Source organism: Thermobia domestica, chromosome 13, assembly GCF_964235325.1.
Source record: "Thermobia domestica chromosome 13, izTheDome1.hap1.1, whole genome shotgun sequence".
NCBI lineage: Eukaryota > Metazoa > Arthropoda > Insecta > Zygentoma > Lepismatidae > Thermobia > Thermobia domestica.
In genome coordinates, this window is record NC_137466.1 from 133,121,407 (window position 1) to 133,148,276 (window position 26,870).

Sequence of the window (26,870 nt, forward strand, 5' to 3'; positions counted from 1 at the left end):
AATATTTGTGTGTTTCTATAGTAATATATTGTGATGATTTAATTGAAACCTAAACTGTATTGTTTCAATTTAAATATCAAAATGGATAGTGATCATAAGGAATATGAACATAGTTTGATGTTTATTACTACGACAAGGACCGTAACCACACTCATATTTGAGTATTAATATTTATGAAACCACATGTTGATTGGCGGGGGGTGAAAAAAGTTAAATTTTGTACATTCTCAGCAGATCGCTGAAAGAATAAAATAGCAAAACAGAGAAAATTTGGTTATGTAATGTATAATTTAATTAATTGAGGAACCACACAGCAATTGGGAAATCAGGCTCTTAGTTTTCGCGTCCTGAAGCCAGATTTTTCTTTGATATGCCATCGTTGTTGTGTTGCTACTGATACTGCCGCCAGCGAAAGAACATAAACTACTCTCACAAATATTCTTTCGACAATAAATGTCCAAAATAATGAACTCATTTCAAGAAATTTCTGTTAATTTACAAAAGCTAATGCTTTCTCTACGTGAAAAAAAAGGTCAATTCACTTGAAGGTTATAAGAGAACAGGTATGAGTGTGTATGAGATTTTGCTGACAATTAGTCGGATATTACTACAATAATTCTTGCTGGTCTTTTTTTTTAACTTTCAAATTACTGCATGAAAAATAATCCAATTCAGACAGATGCTATCCCTTTCGAATTAATACTTTTACACGAAATTATTTAAAAAAAAAAAAAAAAAAACTAAATTTTACGTCCCATGATTAAACCGGTTAGGTTGAAGGATACGATGAGAAATGAATGATGATGGAAGGAGGAAAGTGGGAGGAAATGGGAGAACCCCGAGAAAACCCATGCATACGGTGTTTGTTCACCACAAAGTTCACTTAGCACGAGCTGAGATCGAACCGAAGACCCCATGCACCAGAGGTGAACGCTCTACCACCAAGCCACCGCGGCCCCATTTTAAACACGATTTATTTTATTTACAAGGGAGTTTACAATGAATTCATCGAAACCTACCGCGAAATAGCACTCACAGCAAGGAACAACAGCTGCGACTGTATTATATGAACATGCAGTATGAATGTGATAAAGACTAGCAGCTTAGGACGAGATTGATACTCTGCTCTACAAAAAGTTAATTGCTGCAATATGAAAAGTTATCTTAGATTTGTCTAAGTGGAACTGAAAACCTACTTTACCAACTAATATTTTATATTACTTCATTACATTTCTCCCTTGAAAACTCTGACCGATGAAACTGGTTTCATTTATTGCAATTTCCATACAAAAGAGGAAGTCAAGTTAAAATGACTAAACAAATAGATGAATGAATAATACATCTCTACTATGATCCACAGATAGCGTGTTCGTATAAGCACGCTTATAAGATAAATTTGAAGGAAGTTAAGAACATACTTTAGTTTGCAGCAATCCTACCCACAAGCAAAGTACTTGTATGAGGCTTCTAAAACTTTCTTTTCTGAATATACTTCAACTATGGAATTTACTTGCCTTAAATACTAATATTAGTTTGATAATAAACAGAGTTAAAAAACACATTCTTGTATAGCTTTAGTGCAAGGTTTGCTACGTTCCATACACATATTAAGATAGAATTGTTAATTCTTATTATTTCTGATTTCAGGTGTGAAGTATGTCGATACTAAGGGCGAAAACTATACTATGGATGCTCCACAAGCATGTGATTTTTTTTTTTTTTTTTTTTTTTTTTTTTTAAGGAAGAAAAAATCCAACGTGTTACTTATTTTCTCGGATGGGCGTGCAATTTAATGTAGTGCAAAGAGGATTGCACGTAGTGATATGAACTGAGATTCTAACTGTATTTGTCCGGTCCAGATGTCTTTCAAGGTACTGGGAATTATATGTCTTTTCTTAGAATGTTAGATGAAATTGGAGTCTGCTTCCAGCAAAATGGAGCACCGGTACATTATGCAACTACCGTAGGAGAATATCTTTAATCATGCACTTCGGCTCGATTATACGAAATTGAATGGGCTATACGAAATCCTACATCTTTAGAGTTCTCCCACACCATTTCCTGGAAACACATAAAAGAAAAGGTAATTTTCATGCACTATGATAGCTAACAAAATCAAATCAATTACTCAACACACATTTGCTACGATCAGTCACGTTACAAAGAATTGCAAATTGCATTTCATAGGCGCATAATCCTATGCCATGAAAAATGGCAATATATATACTACCGTCCAAAAGTATTTGAACACCCTAAAAGCAATGAATCTGACGGAGTTATATTAAATAAAACATTGTCATATCTTTAGAAAATATACATTTTCTGTATGAAAAGTATGATAGACCAATTTACAGTCAAATGTTAAAAATTTTGAATCATCAATATGTCAATCTTTGCTTTTGATTACAGCCTGACAAATTTTGGATAAACGTGCAACTAAGTTTTCTAATATGGATGTGGTTATTTTGCGCCATTGGTCTCGTATTATTTGCCATAAATCTTCTTGAGATGTAGGGCAACATTTCCGTACCTGTCTGTCCAGTTTATCCCACAGCAACACTATAAGGTTCAAGTCTGGGGACCGTGGGGGCCATGTCATGACTTTTTAAGATATTTTGTTGTTCTTGTGCCTCCAAGAACTGTTTGCACAGTTTGGATGTGTGTTTAGAGTCGTTATCGTGTTGAAAGACAAACTCTGGCCCTATCAGACGGATCCAGAAGGAACAACATGAGTTTGTAATATGTTCTTGTCATCATCTTTACTCATTATTCTGTGTATTCGTACAATATTTCCCACAGTGGAACTACCGAAACAGCCTCAAATTATCACAGAGCCTCCGTCGTACTTGTCTGAAGGGACGGTACATGATTCACATGCTCTCTCATCAGGCCGACAGCGGACAAATACTCTTCTTATGGACCTAAACACTTCAAATTTTGATTCGTCGCTCTATAGGACCTTTTTCTAGTCAGCAGTTGTCAAAGTTTGATGTTCTCTTGCCCAATAGAACCCCTTTTTCTTGTTTATCATCTTGAGGAGCGGTTTCAATACCGCTATGCATCTCTTCAGACCAGCATCCAGTAACCTTCTGTTTACTGTAGTCACACTCACAGGTTTACTGTGGCGCATATTGACATCTGCTTCTAATTCAGGTGCAGTCAAACGTCTGTTGCGTTTGCTCTTCAGCACTATGTTGAAATCTTCCGTCGAAGCTGTAACTCGGGGTCTGCCTGAACAACGGTTGTTGGATGTTATGCCTTGAGTCTTAAATTTCTTGATGATGTAGTGCACACTTGATAGTGGTATCTTCTGCAATTCGGAAATACTTTTGCCGGAGTTATGAAGACCGATGATAATTCCTTTACTCTGTTCGGAATATTTCTTTGTTTTGCCAATTCTATTGAAAAAATAAAAGAGAATACTTGCATGCTGCAGGAAACATGGTGTCTAGCAAATTTCTCTGACAAGTAAACCTTACGTTTGGGTGAATCGAGTTGCTGACTGAGACACATATGAGAAAGTAGTACTAAATGTGGTCAGTATTTCAGTGAAGTTGTAGGTGCGAAGCTCCAGGGGTTTAGGAGATACAGCTACCAGAACATCACATGGAAGTACAGAATAGTCTTCATACAGTTGGAGGTAAAAGCTCTGTAAGACCTCTTGTAACGACAAAAGGTGAATAACAAATATATGGGTACATATTAGGACTAGGGGGAAGTCATATAGTAAGGGTATACCTGACGGCGGCCATCTTGAAATCCGCCATTTTGAATTAAGGTTAAGTTTTTAAAATAGGAATAGGGTCATGTGATACATGATTTAAGGCGCAAATTTAATCAGAAGAACAATGGTGACGTTAATTTTGATTTACGCGCAATTGGTAAAAAGTTACAGGGAAATTAAATATTGTTGCAGCATATGTATTAGTCCTTTACCCCACCTTGTAAATTTTGTGTTAATGATAATAATTAAATAAAAAGCAGGTGGATAAATATTAGGTCTATGGTAAGAGTTGTCTTGATGGCGTCCATGTTCAAATCCGCCATTTTGAATCAGACAAAATTTTTAAACAAAACGCATAACAGTGACACCTTATTAATAGCAAATTTTACCATAAATCCAACGATATAACCATTTTTGCTTTATCATTACCCAGCATTTGTTATCGCATAAACAAGTTGCAAATTTAAGGAAAAATGACCAAAGTGGAATTGAGTCATAATTGAACTTGGGTCTTTCTTCCAGAAAAGTCCTCAATTAGTACAATCAGTATGTAGTTCAAGAAAGAGTGCATGACTTGCACAAATGCTCTGCTCACAGTGAGCACACCTGACAAAGGCAATCGAGTTACACTTGACACATTTGTCGTTAACAATTCCATCAAAGCAGTAGTCGTAAGGAGCGATCCATTTAATTTTGTGCAGGTTAATGATAAAACAAAAATGGTTATACCGTTGGAGTTATGCTAAAATTTGCTATTAATAAGGTATCACTGTTATGCGTTTTGTTTAAAACTTTTGTCTGATTCAAAATGGCGGATTTGCACATGGACGCCATCAAGGCAACTCTTACCATAGACCTAATATTTATCCACCTGCTTTTTATTTAATTATTATCATTAACACAAAATTTACAAGGTGGGGTAAAGGACTAATACATATGCTGCAACAATATTTAATTTCCCTGTAACTTTTTACCAATTGCGCGTAAATCAAAATTAACGTCACCATTGTTCTTCTGATTAAATTTGCGCCTTAAATCATGTATCACATGACCCTATTCCTATTTTAAAAACTTAACCTTAATTCAAAATGGCGGATTTCAAGATGGCCGCCGTCAGGTATACCCTTACTATATGACTTCCCCATAGTCCTAATATGTACCCATATATTTGTTATTCACCTTTTGTCGTTACAAGAGGTCTTACAGAGCTTTTACCTCCAACTGTATGAAGACTATTCTGTACTTCCATGTGATGTTCTGGTAACTGTATCTCCTAAACCCCTGGAGCTTCGCACCTAAAACTTCACTGAAAAACTGACCACATTTAGTACTACTTTCTCATATGTGTCTCAGTCAGCAACTCGATTCACCCAAACGTAAGGTTTACTTGTGAGCAATTTCCCGACTTTTTCCAGACTTTTCCCGACCATTTCCAAATTTTTCCCGACTCATTCTAAAAAAAAAAAAAAAATGTTTTCGTAAAATTAGGAAAGGTTGAATGTAATGAAAAAGTGTACAAGTTCTTACCTGATCATAGAATGTCTCCTTCTTCATATATACAATGAAACAATCTAATGCAATTTTTTTATCTCCTCCTCTATGGTAGCAACCTGTTCCGACAACTGATTTACGATTTTCTGTTTCTTTGCTTCAAGTTCCTTTCGTCTCTGTTCTGTTCTTCTTTTTTCAGCGGCCCTGCGATCTTTTTCCGACATCACTTTTCTGCGGTGTTCTTCGGCTTCCTTGAATCTCGCGTATGCGTTTCTCATTGATAGAATCATCTGCTTTGGGATAGGAAGGGCTTGTATGCCACCAGCCTCATTGACAGCATCATACACTACACGCTGCGCCACTAAAGAATCCTCTGACAAATTTTCAGCTAATATTTCCCTGTTTACCGAAAAACCCCTTTCTAATGCTGCATTACCGTGGGAAAGAATTAGGCATATCTTTACTATTTTGCACAGATATACATCATTTGGTGGTAACACACTCACCCAGAAGTCATCAAGTCTGTGTTCATTTCTTTTGTACGACTCCATTTTCTTCCGCACATGTGTCTGATCTACTAGAGCATTGTATTCTCTGTCTGCCTTTTCTGCATCAGATGCTGAGACAATATTACTCTGCACTAAAATTTCGAACGTTGCTCTCATTTGTTTAACAGCTTCTTCCTGTGAATGACCAACGGTTAAGGGATTAAGAAACGTCAGCGCTTTTGTAAGGGAATATTTTAGCGGGGACCTCTCCTGCAGCTTGGACACTAAATGTTGATAACATTCACGTACTTGCTTTCGGAAACTCAACATTTCCTTTTCACTAACTTCTGTACATCTCCTCAGTGCTGACCTAGTTGCATACCCAAGGTCAATTTCTTTGATACGAATTAAATTAATATATAAGTTTTCACTTTTCTCCATAACATCAATAGCATTGATACTCTTCTTGTCCATTATTTCTTTTTTAACGAAGCGAGACATCAATACTTTCAATAACTGAGTAAGGCTACCATGTAAAAATGGAGTCATAGGAGTGTCAGACTGATATTCAGTCAGGAAAGGCTCACAGTCCTCAGCAAGAGATTGAAAAAACGCTAATTTTGCATAGAGCAACTTGTCGTTCAAATTTCTAGCTACTATTCTGAAACTGTTACAGTTGGGTTCTTTGTCTGTTCCCTTAACCGTTTCAACATACTTTCTCACATGCGGTAATATTTCTTGGCTTCGCTTGGCTACCTTCGCATTTTCTACCCAACGAATATGGCAAAATGGAAGTGGAAACAATGACGAACCTGTTATTTCAGAATGCTGGGCACGCCTTGCTGGTACCATTTCGTACAAGTTATACAAGGCTCTAAGAAAAGAAATCAAATCCCATCCAGTTTTTTGTATACCAGTCTTAAAACCACCGTGAACAACGTGAAGACCACACGAGCCAAGTTCAAGGAGCTGTGGAGCGTCTGTACCAAGGGAGGCACAACGTTCCTCTTTCATTAGTCGTAAAAGCGCCCAATTTACATTTGGCCCATCCATTGAAACTTGCAAAAGCTTAAATGGATCAAGCGATTGCAATACATTCTGCAAACCTTGTAGTAGGTCTGTAGCTGTACTATGATCCATAAACACAGAATTCAAATACCGTGTTCTGACTCTGTTCGTGTTATCGTCCCAGAAGCGTACACTTACATCCATTTGGGTTCTTTGCGCAACACTATTTAAACTTTCATCAAATCCAATGACATAATGTTCGCACTCTTGTAATATGGATTTAAGTTCACGTTGAAAGTATGGACACAATCCGTACACGATGCTATATGACACTTTATCCTTGTGCAATTTCATCTCGCTAGCAATTGCACTGTCTGGAAACATCCTAGTGAAAAGAAGAACACTACTTTCAGCACTGCGTAAAGAGTTGTGATTCATCACCTCGTTTATACACCACAAAATCTCCGCCTGTGTGACTCTATCTTTTAGTTTATATTTGTCCAGGGTCGAAGTAGACCTACGAGTGGGAGAGCATGTTTCGCTGGATGAGCATGGAACAGGACCAGTGCTGGTGCCAGGTTGATCTACATTTAATGAAGACGCAGGAACATCTGAAATTTCTTTAGGTTTTGTTGGGAAATGATATGTCATTGCGTAAGTCTTCTGTCGAGTCGCTGCAAGGTTTTGATGCTTCTTGCTCTTTGAATGACTGGTAAGAGCTGTACGTCCCATGGTGCCAAACGAAAATGTGGTATGACACCACACACATTCTGCAGTTAACTTCGTCTTCCCTTCTTTTACCCAGGGAAATTCATATTTCCACCTTTCTTGAAAATTCGTTGACGGCATGATGTGCGTCAGACTCTGAAAACACAAAAAATAAATCATGGCAAAACTACACGAGTATGTTCGGTGCTGAGCTAGTTCGTGGCCTAATTGACGATTACGTAAATAAATGCTAACCTAACCTAACGTAACGTAAATTAAACTTACTTCAAACTGTTTACCAAACGTTTCAACCAAATCTTGCTAGTTTTTTTTTTTTTTTTTTGTCCAAATTTCCACGTGGTTGGCCTACACTCTCCAACATAAAAAAAAGAAAAAAGGTAAGATGGCTTTGAGTGTTTCTACATGTACAAGCACAGGAAAGATGAGTGACTTTTTCTTCAGACAGACATTAAATAAAGTACCTAACAAGAATTATAATATTTTTGAGATATTACGGGCACAGAATTGTGCTTGGTTCAGGGCTTAGAAATATGACCGGTTCTTACTAATATAGAGGCTCCCCTTATAGCTGGATCATTTTCGATGTTACCCTTAGTGTCACTCGCGTCACTTCCACTAATTTCATCATCGACTTCCGATTACACTTCAATATTGTCATCGGACTCTCTGAAATTACCTACAGAATCATAATCTTCTTCTAATGTGTTGAGTACAAAGTCTATAAACTTGCTTGAACCTGCACACACTTTCGACATCATGCAATTAAACAAATATGCACGCAAAGTATCTGAAACAAATTTCGTCAAAATTTGAATTTCACATACGTAAATACATAGGTGGGGTGCTGGAGAACCCCACCTCTTGAATATATTCTCTTCTGAAACGAGACAATTTGCTTCAGACCCACCACCGTGAATGTCATGCTTCAAAATGAGAATACACGGAAGCACCAACCAATGTGCCTGAGAACAAAGCCACAATGGCGATGAGTATAACGTCTGGGGTGCTCCAGCACCCCCCTGTGTATTCCAGGGTTAACGTTAATTAAGTCAGGTTTAAAATATACTAGAATTCTTAACGTTACACTTACTGTTCTGCACAAAGTAAAATCTTGCCCACCTTGTGTATTAGTTCAAGTTACTACATTCTAATAACTTGTTTTTAAATTTTAAAAAATGATTGGTAATAGTATACAACAGTACCTCATGATCTGTGCGCGTGGATACTTCCTACTGTTGCACTACGTATAAAAATGATTTTATTACATTTAGAAGTAGTAAGAAGCATCCACGTGCACGTGACATGCGATATATGTTTCAAATCCCCCACATATACTCATACACTACGTACAAGGGCACATTATTATTCTTCGCATACCATAAAACACAACGAAACGCAACGCAAACCGACGTACATTTTATTTTATATTACTCAGTAATTAAATGGAAGTCGCCTTGTTACCTCATTTTCAAGTTCCTATATCCTCAATGAATAATCCTTAAAAGACTGCACTTCGTGAGTCCTCGCTAAATGATGAGGCACTGTCGTATACTATAACCAATGATTTATTTTGAGCAGAATATTTCAAACATATTACTGTCTTTAGGTAAAACTTTGCTTAGGTCTTTTGTTGTTGTTGTTATTGTAATAGTTGGTAAAATAAACTTATTTATGACGGCAGGAATGTTGAATACTCAAAATTGACATGCCTGTAATTCATGGCAAAGAAAGAAATGGCAAGTGGTTTGCCGTGACATTAAAACAACTAGCCTTTAAAGTGTTGAATTATTTACAAAATCATTGCCCAGGTAAACTTACCTATACGTGAAAAACAATCCAACACGCAAAAACCTTTACTCTTGAAACGCAAAAACCCACAGACAAAGGATATATCCTTTGTCTGTGCAAAAACCTTTCTGCTGTCAGCAAACACTGTTGTCAACCACTCACTCACCACTCTTCTTCCCCCAGCACCACAGCAGGAGACAAACCGCGCGCCTCACATAAATCGCAGAAAATTCACGGTGTACGAGATGCAACGCGTACCACATGACCGCTTCTACGTAGAAAATAGAAAAACGGTTGAGATGGATCGCGGTGTATTTAGGAACACATTAAAAAAAAAATAAAATGTAAAAGTATTACATCGCGATGCATTTAGGAACGCGAGGTTTATCGGAGTTGCTCCGACAAGCGTCAGCATCATTTCCAACATGTGGAATTTAATTCCATTTTTCCCGACTTTTTTCGCAAATTCCAGACAAATCCCCGAATTCCCGACCATTTTTTTAATTTAAGACAAATTCCCGACTTTCCCGATTTTCCCGACTGCTAGACACCCTGAGGAAATGAAACTTTATAATATTGATGTATGTTTTCTAGTCATGTGCGATGAGATAAATAAAGCAAAGTAGTTTATGGGCTTACGTAAATATAAAACTCATACACCCAGCCGAAAAAACAAAGCCCAAGGAACACTGTCTACGAAACAAACGGAATTGCGACAAATGTGTAAAAGCAAAGAACGTTCTATTTGTTGTTCCCCAGACTAACAATGAGGTCACAATAATAATGTGGACAACATTTTGGTGTCAATAACATTGAGGCGGTTAGTTTCGACGGACTACAACCAATAAATATGTCTTTGTTGCTTTATTTAGACTGTATATCGAAATATTCAGGTGAACAAATACTTTTGGACGGTAGTATATTATATATATATATTGAACAAACTCCATAGCTCTGGATAAGTAGCTTAACAAATAAAACACAGTTCTGACCAGAGCAGAATGAAATATATTAAAAACTATACTTACAATATGTTACAGTTTCAAAGACCTAACGTCCTCTTCATCAGACACCATCAGAGTGTTGGTGTCTGATGAAGAGGACGTTAGGTCCTTGAAACTGTAACACATTGTAAGTATAGTTTTTAATATATTTCATTCTGCTCTGGTCAGAACTGTGTTTTATTTGTTATATATATATATATATATATATATATATATACTGCCAATTTTCCATAGCACAAGACTATATGAGAACTGCTGGAAAAATTTCTGCAAACTACTACTAATTACAGAGGCGCTAGTGTTCCATTCCGCTATTATAAAATTCGGAAGAATAAACCTTTCTATGTTTAAATTGCCTTTGCTGGTTTATTTAAGCCCGTTCGTTTATTTTTTACAGCAGTTAGAAGGAATAGTTTTATGTAAAAAAAAAAAAATAAATAAATAAAATAAAAAAAAAAAATCTCGTGAAAACACTTCTAGGCAATGATTTTTTTTTTTTTTTTTTTTTTTTTTTTTTCAAAAGTAGTTTAACATCGAAACAATGTATCGAGCGACTTTATTTGGCTTTTGGGGAAGAAGCACCATCCACTAGGATTGTGTATAATTGGTTTTCTGAATTCCAGCGTGGTTGCAAATCAATCAGTAAGAATTTCGTGAAGGTCATCCATTTACGTCTGTTGTTGAGAGTAATGTTAAGGCGGTACGTGAAATGAGAGAAAGGTCAGCATGTTCACACGGAGAGATTTAAGCATCCTTGAACACTGACATGAAAACAATACGTACGATTTTCCATGGTCACCTGAATGTACAGACACTTTTAAACCAAAAGATCCCACACAACTTGACCGAAGCTGAAAATCATACTGTCATGTCAATTGATGTAAAGAAAATCCTCAAATAATTCAACTAACGTAAGTCAAATTTGGTGTACTGCATCGCTATAGGGGATGAAACTTGAATATATTCATATGAACCAGAAACTAAATAACAATCCAGTTTGGGTGTTTTAAAATGATCCGAAGCCAACAGAAGTTGTTCGAGGAGTGCTGCTAAGTAAATAATTACTTGTTTCCTAGGTTACATCGAACATATGACAACCATAATTTCAGAAGATCGAGGGATTATCAATACTGAGAGACAAACAAGATTGTTTGCCAGAGGTGATCAATGAACTGCAGAAAATAAATCTTTGCATTATGTTCCTCACCACAACGCCAGTTCCCATACACACCAACCAAACTGTCGAGTTTTTCGAGTAAAATATACTGAATTAATGACTCACTGTCCCTACTTAATTGATTTAACACCTATTGACTTCTTTTTGTTTTCACACATGGAAAATAAGATGCATGGTGAGCGATTTGTGTTATACCGAAGCAGCTGTTCCATAGTAATCCGAATAGCGATTTCTTACTTCAAACTGCTGTGAAAAACAAAATTATAAACAAACAATCAAAGACACAGAAAGGTCCATACTTCTGAATTTTATAATATCGGAACACTAGTGCTCTGTAAGTACGAGGAACGATCAGAAACTAAGGTTACAAGGCTGATATTTCCGGAGTCTATTATAGAGGAATAAGGAGTGTGCGGTAATTTCAATATATAGCGTTGGCAACTGTGCAGTTTCAGCCATCCGCCACCTACGGCGCTAGTTGTAGGTAAACACTCGTTTGGGAAAGTAGTCTCGCGAAGAAGTCCTCGCAGTTATTCGATTTCTGTGGGCAAAACATGTAACTGCTGATCGATACTGTGAGACCCTGACACGATTGCTCGAACCAATTAGGAGGAAACGGCCAGGACTTCTCAGCAAAGGCGTCATCTTCCTTCATGGCAACATGCGTCCGAATACAGCCCAGAAAACCTGTTGAAGGAGTTTCTCCCTACAGCCCAGACCTTGCTCCAAGCGACTTTCACCTGTTCCCACGCTTGAAGGAGCACCTCGGAGGCCATCGCTTCACTTCAGACGAGGAGGTGAAACACTTCATGACAACGTGGTTGAACACGCAAGGACAGAACTTCTATCACGAGGGAATCTTCAATCTCATTCCACGATGCGATAAGTGCCTTAACCGAAATGGAGACTATGTCGAAAACTAACCTAATGTATGTACTATCTGTTGATTGTATTGGTTGTATGAAATAATATATACATGTTTCATTTCCTGATCATCCCTCGTAGTAGTTTGCAGAAACTTTTATAGTAGCCCTCGTACATGCGTCTTTATTTATTGTGCTAGTCTTGGATTCCTACTTTCCATGAATTTGCATAATCCACAGTAGTATACGTATGGAACTTCTGGTCCACTCTATAACTGCTACTGCCCAAGAAAGTACACATTTTAAGTTTCACTTATTTTATTCCAAGATAATTCCATATTTAGTACTGATTAATACATTATACAATTATGGACTACAGTTGCATGGTATTGGATGCATTAGCTACTGGAAGAGGAGAACGGATATATAGCAGATGACTTGCTTACCTACGCAATTTACGTATTAAAAAAAAAAAAAAAAAGTGCCCGCTATTAGGTATGTCAAGGATTATGAATATAAAGGAAATTATTTAGAGGATAGTTTTGCAAAAGCAGATCAGAAGGTTCAATTTCGTTAGAAAGAATAACGTAAAACTCTAAATTCCTACACGTATGAATAGAGTTAGTAAAATTATATGATTGAGGTAAGTTTTGAGTTTGTTCCATTCACAGTACAACGGAGAGGATAACTTATTAGATGCACAATGTCTGGTAAACTAAGGAACTGGCTAAGAACTGAATAACAGTGATAAAGTACTTAGATCGGGATATCATTTTAAGTGCAAGAGTGTTCAACTTACATAAGCACGTTTAATATGACCGAAGTACAACAACAAATGCTACCGTGATAACAAACCATATACCATAACTTCACGAAATATCGGTAACATTCTCCATAAGACTAGCAGTGGTAAAGCAGATAATCAACTCTAAAAAAAGAGAAATAGAAAGTGCTGGGAAAATACAATGATGAAAATTATTGTTAACATGTTCAATACAACCCTCAGTTTCTTTCATTAAAAAGAAAAAAAAATGGAACATCTGTAGCTTCAGTCACAATGGAAGCAACTACTCCAAAATAAATTAGTATACTTGTATATGAAAATAAGCAAACAATTTAAGCTGTTGAACGTAGTTTCCTGATATAAATAATAATAATAATAATAATTACAATCATCGTCTAACATATGCAACACTAACACCTGGAGGAATTAAAATATTCTGATTATCTTGGAAGTGATGTCACAACGTCTTAATTGTTACAGAAATAAATAAAGTAAATGATCGTACTTTACTAAAAGCGAAGTGAACACGAAATTTTAACAATTGTTTTAACATAATATTTACATTAGCTACTATCTTGGGTGAGCTCTAGCAAAGTGTACGCGTCATTTGTATATGTGTGTATTTGTAAAAGCATTCCTTTAACGTTTCTTACGTCATTTCGTTTTACTTATTTAAGTGTAACAAAAGCCCAAGCGTGGACGTACATCTCAGCAGAATTTATAAAATTCACGATTTACGTGAGACTGCAAGCAAATCATAAGACATGCTAAATATTTTAACACTGAATCATATGAAAATAACTGAATACACTTTTAATGTGGAAACAAACAATAATTTTTAGCTATTACACAAATACTTATTTCAGCTATCACATAAAATATTTACATAATACGCAGCCACTGTACTGATGACTTTGAAAGCAATGTACAGCAAGATTGTTAAACTTTATTAATTAATTAGTTAATTTGGTATGCAGACATCGCATTTTCTTATTCATAAATTTGCTTCCTTGTACCTCATTCTGACACAGTACTCACCATAAATCATTTTGTAAACGTCCTGGCATATTTAGGGTTACATTCGAACCCTTCCTCGCCCAGCATCTTGGTTGGCAAAGTAAAAGAGGAATGCTTTCAAAATACGGTTGTTAACAATTCCACCAGAAAAGATATATATATATATATATATATATATCTAAACAAGTGCAGCAGAGTACAAAGAAATTTAAGAAAGTGTTCTTTCTTCATTGCTTTTTTCTAAATACATAAATAAAAAATCTCACAAGTTATTCGAAACAGATCAATTCTCAATTCACTGTGCAAACAGTCTTGTAGGGCTTTTTTTCTTTCATTATTAGCACATCAATGCCGCAAAGAGAAGCTCATATGTACTGCAGCTTTACACTGTTTTAACGTAGGAATTTATTCACTCAGTGTAGCCCACAAATCATCATCTTGTTTCTCTCCCAACCCCATCCTTTCCATTTCCTTATACCACATTTATCAACGTCCCTAAAAATAACATTTCTTTTTAAACTATATATCTTAGCTACCTGTGTATGCATTAATGCACTAATTTATATACAAGAGCAAATACCTACGTAATGTGTCAGGAAGTACTATTTCCCTACTATACCTCTTGACCCGCTGTTTAATTCACGTTTTTCCTCTTGTTCGGGAAAAAGAATAACTTCTGTACTTAAGGTCTAAGTAGTTGGTACGCCTTTTTCCTCTGCTGAGAACTGATTCAATATACATAAAACAATTGATGATGATCAAATGGTGTCTGCCACCTTCCCTTTTTGAAACAACTATGTTTCCATATCCATTAACATTAAAGTAGATGAATATTTTGTGAATTGTACTGACTCAAATGGTGTGGAAATTTCAGTGTGGAACAGCAGGTAAAAGATTTTATTGTTTGCGGCAATTTTAGTTCCACTGATTGTCTCGGCTACCTTTATCCGGCTTTATCTAAAACAGCAAATATTGTTTACCTGTGTGGTGTGTCATAGGATATTATTTTTCTACTATATTCCGCAACTATTCTTCTGATTACTTCTTGAAGAGGTTTAATTCATGTTTTTCCACTTGTATACCGGCTCAGCACACAAGGAATACATGAATACGCAAACAGTGAGGTTTGAAAATATGGTAGAAAAATAATGTCCCATGAATGCACCTCACAATTGGCAATACTTGTTCTTTTATATGCTTAGCCAGTTTCTTCTTCTCTTCGTAAATGTCTGAATCATTAATGCTCTCTTCTACTTTTCCCTACTTTTTTTCGAATAGTATGAATCAATTTATGTTTATCAAAACATAAACGAGCAAAGATGAAACAAACCTGGAAAGTTTCCAAAATTAAAATTGACACACAATGAAAAGTACTTACTGATAATTTTCCAAATAAGTTATAGCCTAATTCTTGGTTACAGACTACCTCCCCTCCCCTTCTCCATTTCTTCTGTAACTTCATTGAAGGTAGTAGGTCGAAGGTGAAATGATCAAAAATTAGTTTTAATTAATTAGAAAGGGGCTTGTAGTAAGTAGTTTTATTTGTTATGTCTCGCTCCTTACGTTCATCAAAATTTAAAATTAACATCGGAAACAAATCAACACGAAAGGCATTATCAAGAATTAAAAACGCAAGAAGAGATGTCAACCTAAAATAACCAATTTCACTCCGCATAATTACGAGTTTAGGCAAAAAGGTCATATGCACTGAATGATTAAGTGCTGTCAGATCCTTCAGTAGTCAGTATAAGATATTAAATGGGAATGAGAAGTTCATAAGACATCACTTCCCATTTTTTATCGAAACTTCCTGTTCCATATTTAATCCAGTTTTGGAATTTTAATAAGGATTAATCCTGAGTCTTGCTTTTATTATTTTAATATAAGTATTATAACTTAATTTTTGTTGTGAACCGTTTCTCGTAAGTTCTTTAGTATCACGAAGTGAGGATACTATTTCTGAGGTCTCTAACATGCTCCCCAACGCTAATTCCACACCACTATATAATTTGTCACGAAATAATCCTGATTTGTGCAGGGTTAAAGTTTGTTGCTCCCAAATATTTTTAAAATGTCTATATGTGTGTCCTTCGTATATTCATTGATACTTGGTTTTTAATATTGCATTTCACCATGCCAATGTATGATTTACTACATTTGCACATAGTTCTGTACACCCCTGAAGAGAATGCATTGGAAAAATAACTTTATTTTCTTGGCTTGGATAAGTGATAATGATACACCAATCAACAGTTTTTCAAGTTTCTTAGCGATTCCTGGTGACAGTAACTGTATTTATTTGTTCTTTGACGTTAATAGTTATTCATCAGAATACTGTATTTCTAGTAAGCCTTTTTTAGTTTTTTCTTTCTTCTTTTTTCTTTTCGGCCTAAATAATACAACTATTCCATTTCTCACAGCAAATCATTCTGATCAAAGGGAACTTCAATGGGATCCTTCATAGCTCTAAGGATTTTTTCTCTACGCATCTGTCTTCATTATCGGAGAATACGGCGAAGCAGTATGGATATAATTCTCTCCTGCGGTAGTTTTCCTATCACTTTTTGTAACGAATGTTTTCCTTGCTCTCCAGGAGTGTTAAATCAAAAAATGTAATAGAAGCATCATTTTTATATTCTATGATAATATAATCTACAGACGACCATATTATATTTGTTAAATCTCATTCTTCTTGATCTGTGCACAATAACAGTATGTCATCTATTTAGCCTATCGAAGTTTGTTGTACGATAAAATTTTCCTCTTGAAATGACTGAGTGCTATGCTTGTTAAAAGCGGGGAAAGGGAGCTACTCATCGCCAAATCATCATGATGTTGGGAATACCTGTCTTCGAATTGAAAGGCATTAGTATTAGGACACACTGCCAGGAGTTCAATGGTTTCTTCCATTCCGAAATCCGATTTATGATGTTAAGTCAAGCTCTTGTACACTCAATTGCAAGATATACAGTTACTGGTAAGTATCTCTATTCGATATTAATTGAAGCTAATTTGACCTTATATAGGTTTACCGCTGCACAAATTTCTGAATTGATACATAAGGCTCCATGTATCGTATATATGAAATGACTTTAATTGCTGCGATGTAATTTTTAATCGTTCTAAAAGAAGACAGTAGAATGTTGCTAATCTACTCCGTTGAGTAAGCATAAATCCTAAAGTAGGTGTTAAGACATTACTAGCGAAATTTTAATCATTATTACCACTTTCTACTATAATTAACGAAATACTATCCGTATTTCCTACACTATAACTAAGATATATATTGAAATTTCTGGACAGAGAATAAGTTAGAAACTTACTTGTCGATGATGGAGTTCGTGGAGGTAGAGTGTACTTAGGCTCATGTCAGCGGCTGTGAATTCCAGTGGGATTTCCTCCTCTGGTAATCCTAACCTATTACTTTCTGGGCCTGATCCAAACACAGAGGCTCCTAAAGATGCACCACCTTGATGTAAACTACACACACAAAAGAAAAAAGAAAAAACACAGTTGTTTTCTTTTTACTTTAGAAATATAATTAAGATGGAAACTAGAGAATACAGCACAAATATATAGATCCGAATATATACATTCCGTCAATCTTATTCATAGTGTTCCTACAAATTGCGTAACACTTTGTTTTAAGTATGAAATCACAAACAACAAATTTAAATTTCTACCTTTCTCACCAAATGACTTTCCAGAAAATAATAAGAATATACGAGTAAACTGTCTACTTTCAGCAATATTACGCATTTGAACATGGCCCCCAACTACGTGCTTGATAGCTACTTATTTATATATCAATTAATAATAAACTAATCACTTAAGAACTGTACATACATCCGAAAGTGCAAGACAGAAAAAATAACTTCTTGACTAACATGTCGGTGCCATCTTTATGTTATTTATGTGGTATATCTTTCATTTTCGTACATTCGTACAGTTCTTAAGTGATTCATTTCATTTTTCAGTGATTTATAAATAAATTGTATGGTGTTTAGACCAGACATACATAGACCGGCGGTAGGCTGTAGCAGGGCAGCTGAAATATTGCCTGCAAAATCAATTTAAGTGCAGTTCGGTAACTAATTTATAATTTCCATAACTATTTATGCTTTAATTTTTCTTTTCTTCCTAATCTATCCCACTCCTTATCGAATAAGTGTTACGTGATTATGATTATACTATTTTCTAGTAAGTCATTTAAAAAAAAAAAAAAGTTATCATTGTTGTGTGATAATGTTTTTATTATTTTCCACTGTCATTTCTTTTTCCCGCTTTGGAATCTTTTTCTTCTTGTATATTCATATATCCAAGAATTTCTATGTTTAATTCCAATGTATTATGATGTGGCTTAGCTTCTAACCACTCAACTAGCAACGCAAGTGAATATGGTAACAAACTACTATACATATGTATATCTAGAGTATACCAAGCACTACAACTTAATATAATCTTAACGTATTACCATTTCATTGCAACTACTATTACATAATATCCCCATATCAAGGGCTTTCTTCTGACAATATTCGCTTAACTATTTATATTCTTTTCTTAAATTAATTCCACAAACTGTTTAACTATGTCAATAAAAGCAAACAATCGTGTCTCCAATTGTTCTAACTTAATTCAACTTTTATCTTCTGTATCTTCTTTATTATGGCATATAAACTTTTCTTTAAATCTTTCTTATTTACATTACTATATTCTAGACCTATTTCTTGAATTCTTTTGTATAACACAATGTAATGTATCAATCTGTTAAAATAACAGATTACTTGATTATTGCAAAATTATATTAAATAAATGGTACTGATATTGCTGTTGAATGTATTAGGTAGCCCATAAATTAGAACGTCCTAAGTTTTCAGATTTAGGATGAAAAGTTTCAAAATTGCTATTTGTCCAAGATCTATCTTGTAAACATTACGTGTTATCGTCAATATGTATATATAAGTGTCTAAAATAGCTTATAGATAACGCATCCAGTGTTTCTGGAAGGTTAAAAAGAATACTGACCAAGTATATTTCAAGTAATGTTTTAGCTCTTTAATCACACACTAGCCGATAAGGCATTCACCTCCCAATTAGGTGACTCGGATTCGATTCTCGATCGGAACGGAAGTTATTTCTTTTTTTCTATCCTCGTCCAAATGTGGCTAACGGATTCATTCAATCTCTGCAAAATTAATACCTGAGGAAGCTTGGGGAGTAAAGGCGGCAGAGCCTGATCTTCATTTCACCTTCATATCGCTTGTGGGGAACACTGGCCTGAAACTTTACCCATTAGCTTTTCAATGTGCACAAAAACTCAATGGTAAAGTGCTCGTCTTTGATACGATGGTTCTGAATCACTTTGGGTCATGATAGCAACATTGGTCAGAGTTTCTTTTCGAGATGTTGCTATTTCTTTCCATTATCTACACTACAGCTCAAACGCTTACAAAAGATTTTTGTAAGCATCTACTATGAACCTATTATTTTGGCACAAAAACTTCGCCGCCGTGTGTCAGAGGTACACCTGCCTAAAGTATAAAATTTGACAACAGTTGAACCAAGATGTCTAATTATACATATAAAGAATTTGATATTGATATTGCATAGTGTAAACAGAAATGTAGAAGGTGAGACAACACAATACTTTTGTTTGAAAAATGTAGACATAGGTGACCAATGCAGTGACAGAAATTTGAAATTTTGCAATTCTTTATAAATTACTGATATGCTAACGATTAAAAAAGCAAAAGGTACAATACTTTGACAAGTGTTTACGACGATTTCGTATGCTTCATTGTTACTCGTTGAAATACTAACGACGAGCACTAAATACACGCTCCCACTGAGCGACAATTGAGCACAGAATCCGTATATTGGCCGTCATAAACACTCTTCAAATTAGGGTATGTTTTTATTTTTAAACATTAGCATATCAACAAGACATAAAGAACAGCAAAATTTGGAAAATTGTTATTTCTTTTAAATTTCTGTCACTGCATTGGCCCCTATGTCTACACCTTTCAAACAAAATTATTGTTGCCTGACCTTTCATACTTTTGTTTACACTACAAAATACTTATATTGTTATCTTTTAATTTACAATTGTATTTATTTATTTTTTCAATTTTAGGAAATATAATTAGATATATCTGTAGTACCTCCCAGATCTTAATTCAACTGTTATCAAATTTTATGCTTTCGGCAGGAGTACTTCTGGCACACGGTAGCAAAGTTCTCGTGCCAAAGTAATAGGTTCACGGTACATGTTCCCAAAAATCCGGGACGTTCTAAAACTTCTAAGTGGTAGTATCCATCAAATCTTCGAATCATTTACTCGTAAATATCATCCGTCTCCTTTTAACCTAAAGCACATAATCATAAAAATTTCCGTGTACCTACCTATACAATAACCCCCTTTCTGATCCTTGTAAAGGTCCTTCTGCTCTACTAAGACCACCTCTTACATACGGAGTACCACCCGCAATGGACGATGCTGCCATGGGAGACTCCTGAGCACGCTGTGGCTCTCCTTGATACTGTTGATATTCCTGAGGACTATATTGAGATCTAGCCATGAACGGTGTGCGCAACAAACTCGCTACTAGACCACTGAACTGCAAACGAAAAAAGCAGAATTGAACTTCACAACAGTGCTACATCATATAATAATATTTTATTGTTATTACACAAAAAATGACAATGATACTGTATCTAAAGTAATTTATTTTGTAGCTCTGAAGCCACATAAAACCCTTACAAAGACACGTATAAACTACATGAAAGCTTTCTTCCATTTTGTTATCAAACAGAAATAAAATAAAGACAGAGATGAACTCTAATGTCAAAATAAAGTTTGAAAGAGAGATCAAAATTAATAAACAGCAATTAGTGAGACAAATAAAAGAGGAAACAAGAATTGTACTAAGAAATTCTACTACTTGGAAAATTTGTGTCTGGTATTGAATTACGTTAAGGAATCTGACTGAATTTAAGGGGTCATGCTTTTAACCAGTGAGAGCTTTTTATTAAAAGGAGAATATGCGATGGGCATATGGGGTTAATGGCCCCCGAAGTTCATACATCTTGACACAATAAAGGCCTGAATTCAGTATAACCGTGAAATAAGTATAAACAGTGTACACATACAATGGGAGGAGCAACACACTGAATATTAGGCTTAATTGACTATACCTCAAATAATGTCACAACTAGTATTTATTTTTAAAAAAATGTTAATTACGGCGATGTCTTTCTGGAAATCTTCTAAAGTTCGTATCGTTATATTTGATTTAAGCAAATACTACTAGCTAGCTGAGTTCGAGTCCTGTAGAGCACTGGAGAATTTTTAACGTCTTCGAAGCTTCCGTGTTCGTGTTCCTGTAGTACTGGATTAAGCAGACCATGTAGACAAACGCCCCGATCGGGGTTACTTATTTACTGATCCAGTATCGTAAGGCAAATTAAGAGCTGGCTAATTAAGGCAGGGCCACGAAGGCTCAGATCGCGGATCAAAATGAAAGCAGTGGGTGCCAATTATTTATTCACATTCACACAAACTTATCAATTTAATGAAAATATCTGAGGAAAGTGCACCTGCTCAGATCAATAAAGCGTAGGACCACCTTTCCCCCTCAGAAGAGCTCTGATGGAACGTAAAATAAAGTCACAGAGGTCGTGAATGGTAACAAGTGGAAAATTATACCATTCAACGAGCAGTGCATCAATCAGTGTCGTGTGACAAGATGGAGGTGGAAATATCTGGCGGATTCTTGTCTCCAAAACGGACCACAGATGGTCTGGTAGGGTGACTGGGCGAGCCAGGAGAGGCATTCAGCTTCATACCAATGTTTCTCTCAAACTGTGCTGCAGCAATTCCAACTGCGAGAATGGACGAGTTATAATGCTGAAGTATGGCATCATTGCCCGGAAACCACACCTGAACCAGAAGATAAACGTGAATCTCTAAAATGGTGACAAAATCACAGGCAGTGCCGAAACCAGTAAACATCAATGTCTTATGAATAAGAAAACTTATGCTTTAAATGTATAATGAAAATATCAGGACAGCCAATTTCTTTTAAACGTTTGAAAAGGAAGAAACGAAAATCCTCAATTTTGTCTTTAAAAAATCTTAATTTAGATCTTGAGCTTTGGACCACTGTTACTGGTTTATTTATTGCATTTTAAGTTAAAGTATTTTCTAAATTTAAATTGCTTAGGTATCATTTCTATCTTGTTCAGACCATTCTTGTGTCTAAATTAACAGTTTCTCTAACATGTCGTCCATTGTATTACGCAAATATGGGCCGAGTATCTAACATATGTATTAACATTGCACAAACTTCTAATTTTTAACATTTCAAAACATAAAAAGATAAACATTTATCTTGGGCTTTGTAGCAAAGTACTTTACAAAATATGAAATATACTCACCCCTGCTCCTAATGAGGAAACCGAATGAATTGATGTGAACAGTGCATTATCACCTGGTGACAACATTTCCCCTGTAAGTCCTGCATCTCTTCTCGCTTGATGACGCAACGCAGCGACGAAGTTTTCAGCCTCCACAGGTGGTCGCCACTCTGGGTTTGTCAGAGTGAAATGGACTAACGAGAGTTCAGTCTTTCCATCCTCAGCCTGTAAAAAGAATCGTATTTATCAAATAATCGAAGAAGGAAGAAAAACAGTATGCTACACAAAGAACAATGAACACGATTTCTAGAACAATGGTAGTCACAAAGTATCACGTAAATTGATATATTTCCATATAAGCAAGAAAGAAAAAAATCAGAAATAGCCATTATTAATATTTTAGCTTTCTAAAATTAGCACGATTCCAAATAAAAATTCTTAAAGCCACATTCTACAAGGTAATTTATATAGTGCATTACTCATGCAGTATATCGAATTTAAAATTCATAAATTGTTCAAAAACACAGATGAAGGATCGTCAATCTAAATTCAAAATCGGTTTCGAATATTTTGATTGACGTTTCTCCCTCTGTCGCACTAAGTGGAGGATGATATGCTACATTTTAAATATAAACCCTGGCACACTTCCATTTAAAAGTCCTTCTCTTTTCATTGTTGTTTCCAACGTAAGAGTCATATCTAGAATCTCGAACTGAGTTAATCAACTAAAAAAGAATACAAATATATTATGACAATTTCAGTTCCCTAAGATTATTCGAATTTGAACATACGTTAAGTAGATAATTTAATGGAAGAACATGTTAATACGAATGAGCTAATGAAACGATTACCAGGATAATAAAGTGGAGAAGGAAACTAATTATCAGAATGACCACTACAAATCCTACATGACATAGAATCAAACTAAGAACTATTTACAACAGAAATAAAAATTAAATCACTAAGCCACCAGGGATCCTAGTGTACACTGAAGTTTAGTAGTAGATCAGAACGTTTTGGAATCTTTTGAGTATAACAAATAATTATTTTTTTTATTTATTTTAATCTGAGCGGAATTTAATATTTCTCTATATAAAACACACGGAAGCTACAGAAGATGGTACCACCGAAAGGCATCGAAAATTAAATCTAGTGGAAAAATCAGACCATAAAAATGAAAAAGTAAATGAAATTATATAAAATAAGATCTACTATTTAAAAGTGGGATCCAAACCACTCTAGGGTTCTTATTCGAGGAATGTTCGAGGTATTATTTACTAGACTCGCATCTAGCTTCACAAATATCAGAATACATTTTTGATGTCTTCAACACGATTTGCAGTTATATATTTAAACAATTTTATTTAATATGCATAAGAAACCTGAAACAGAACAGCAATTCACTTTTATTGTTTTAAAAATATTTGACCTATAGCGTACCATTTCTTTCACGTGTTAGTGAAGAAATCGTTCCCACTTTTTAAATCGTTCTCATGCTAAGAAATATGTTGATTTCTGTGAAGTACGATCAATTGAATACTCATTTCCAATAGATCGTAGTGACCAACTTATTTCCTCTTTTATGAAAGAATAAGTAATTAAAGGAATATTTATTTTTATTTTATTTAAAGGAATGGTTCTTCTGTGAAGTGTATCTTCGGATCGATGTCGTCCTCTCCTATAATTCTCCTAAATGAAACCGTAATTGGACATAAATCTTATACAACAGGATCATGTTATCAGCATAACGGATTTATCTGGGATATTTTGGAGAATTTAAAGACACGTTCAGGAATTCTATCATTCTGCTTACGGAGTTTTGCAATTCTTGAATACTACTTGCACTTCTGAGCTTTTGACTCTCCCATGGAATCTTGGTTACGAAGGATAAGAACAGAAAAAAAGAAAATAAAGCATAAGAGAAAAAAATAACGAATGAATTTACCAAAGAAAGAGTGCTGGAACAAACTTTCTCAAAAACAACGATCTGTCAACTCATGTTGGTATTTTTAATGTTATGCTAAATGATGATGATATATTTTGTAAATTCTGCTTCCCATTTATCACTTAACCATAACTGTCTAAATTTAATTTTGGTTTCTTTAAATGAATAAAATTCAAATATGAGTCTACTTCATTTTTGACTTCCAACAATATTTCTGAATCTCCTATCTAAGTTTCTTTTTAATGTTTCAATAGACCTGAGATTGAGCTTTCTGATTTTCAATCATGATTATGTTCCTTCTATATTACTCTCATGGCACCTACATTTCATTTCACAGATACTTGATTTCTTATTGGGATCCGTGTAATAACTTTTAAATTGGGTGATGTTTTAGATTTTAGAGACTTTCAAGGTTGTACGAAAACCGTATTGTGTATGAATCTTATTCAATGCAGTTGTCAATCTGGGAAAAATAGTCAATCCCACCCATTTTGTCATTCATGTCGGTTTGAGGTCTATCGAAACAAATTCCTTCTAACCTGGATATACAATTAATTAATAATGGAACTGAATAATCGTTCATACTGCCAATCTTTAATAAATAGTCAATCTTTAGCTGTAAGTCTCGATTCCAGAGACTCCAAGGGAAAAAATTGTTTCCTCTGCTGTGAAGTTGGATGGACACAGTGTTAAGAAAGGAGAAAAAGGAGGGGGAAGGGGGGAGTTGAAACCTTCGAGTTTCAAGTAGAAAGAGTTACACAGTTACATTCCCTTTTTTATTATTTATTTATTTATTTTTATTTAGGAAACACACTGTAACGGCAAATCCCTCCCACGAAGTGCTACAGGATTGTTTTCTCCCACAACTGAACGAAAAATGTAATTTTCCAGCAAGACGGAGCTTCATCACATTAGTACAATCAAGTTCGATGATTTCGAAACGGATTTCATTGCCCTAACGTTCAATAGGACGGATGGGACCCAAAAAAATTGTACTATACGCTTGATCCCCGAAGTTTTCCAAACGTTACACTGTGTGACTTTGTCTTGTAGGATATGTCAACAATATATTTTTGTTTAATCATTACCTGATGACTTGGACGAGCTTGGAAAACAGAATCATGATTGTAGCAAATTCTGTGGAAGAAAGCATTAAAGAATGTTTGACGTTTCGGACGAATCCAGATATTGCCCTTATGCTGTCCATGCAGCAGGTATAGGACAGAGAGAATTTATAATTACAGGAAGTAAAACTTAGGCACTTACTTAAAAGGTTTGTTTTGTAAATGTACGCCATTTTCCTATTACAGAACAACTGTATTATATACAATCCAAAGACTGCGTACAGCTCGGTTGTGATCCAACTTTAGTTTCATTGAATTCAATATATGACGACAAATATTAACTTGTATATAAGTACTGTAGACAATGTTAGAAATTACCTACCTGTGTATACTGATTAGCTAGTGAAGGAGGTGGCCCATCTGGATGAAGGGAAGTTTGCCATGCTGGATTACCATGGCGCCGAACATCCATTTGTGCGAAGGAACATACATCACCCACTCCTACTACTTCGACTGTGAAGTTACGGTAAAAGTCTACAATATCTAAAGCTTTATAGCGTATATGAAAGCACAAAATAAACGGTGTGATCACGGGCGACAACAATTCTTCGATGAGGTATACCTGAAAGTAAAATAAAAAATTTACTAATACTAATTGTTCCCCCATGTCTTCGGCTCATCTGCGAATTATGTGCACTCTACCGGCATCTCTTGGCGTCAGATAGGAGTCAGCGCAGTTAGGACAAGTATTAGCCTGACTGTGAATTATTACGAACTAGCGTGAATGACAGAAAGGAGTCTTGCGTTTATAATAAGAATTAAAATACCTAAATGTTTTCGCCTAGATATATATATGCAAAACCACACTCTTAAATATTATGAAGTTTGCATGTTTGTGTTACTCACAGACTGAGATTTTTGTTTTATAAAATAGGATGTTACAATTGAATTTGAAACTACTGATTACATATTTATTGCTACACTATGCAACAACAGTCGAACGTAAAAATTTTAACGCCATATTAAAACAAATATTTATCACCATTATCAACATTGAGTATGGCAGCTATCTAGATAACCATAGTTGGAAAATTATATCAAATAACAAAAAGAAGCTGCTGCTTTGCCTGTTTCACATTTTTATTATAAGCTTAAGCATTGAATATCTTCATCAGTGTAGGTAGAAAACTTTCAAACTAGATCGTTATACACTCAATATTCATATAAGATGACACAAGAAATAAAATATTCGAACACATTCATACATCATTCATGGATTATGGTGTACAACTTTGCATTATGCAACTTTTTATGGTTTCTAGTCAAAAAAAAATTGTCAGACGTGGTTTTCACAGCCTTTTTTGAAACTAGCA

At 35.2% G+C, this 26,870-nt stretch overlaps 1 protein-coding gene across 2 annotated transcripts in view; it reads right to left on the minus strand.

Annotated features, from left to right (window-relative positions):
* Positions 1-26,870, minus strand: part of Atg9 (autophagy-related protein 9) — a 67,209-nt gene that overhangs the window by 12,080 nt on the left and 28,259 nt on the right. For both annotated transcript variants that reach the window (XM_081736500.1, XM_081736499.1), the window contains exons 11-14: positions 25,880-26,119; positions 22,510-22,713; positions 20,476-20,690; positions 17,397-17,553 (exon numbers count right to left, since the gene is read on the minus strand). In XM_081736500.1, the coding sequence (XP_081592626.1) occupies positions 17,397-17,553; positions 20,476-20,690; positions 22,510-22,713; positions 25,880-26,119 (816 nt within the window). The remainder of the gene's footprint in view (positions 1-17,396; positions 17,554-20,475; positions 20,691-22,509; positions 22,714-25,879; positions 26,120-26,870) is intronic.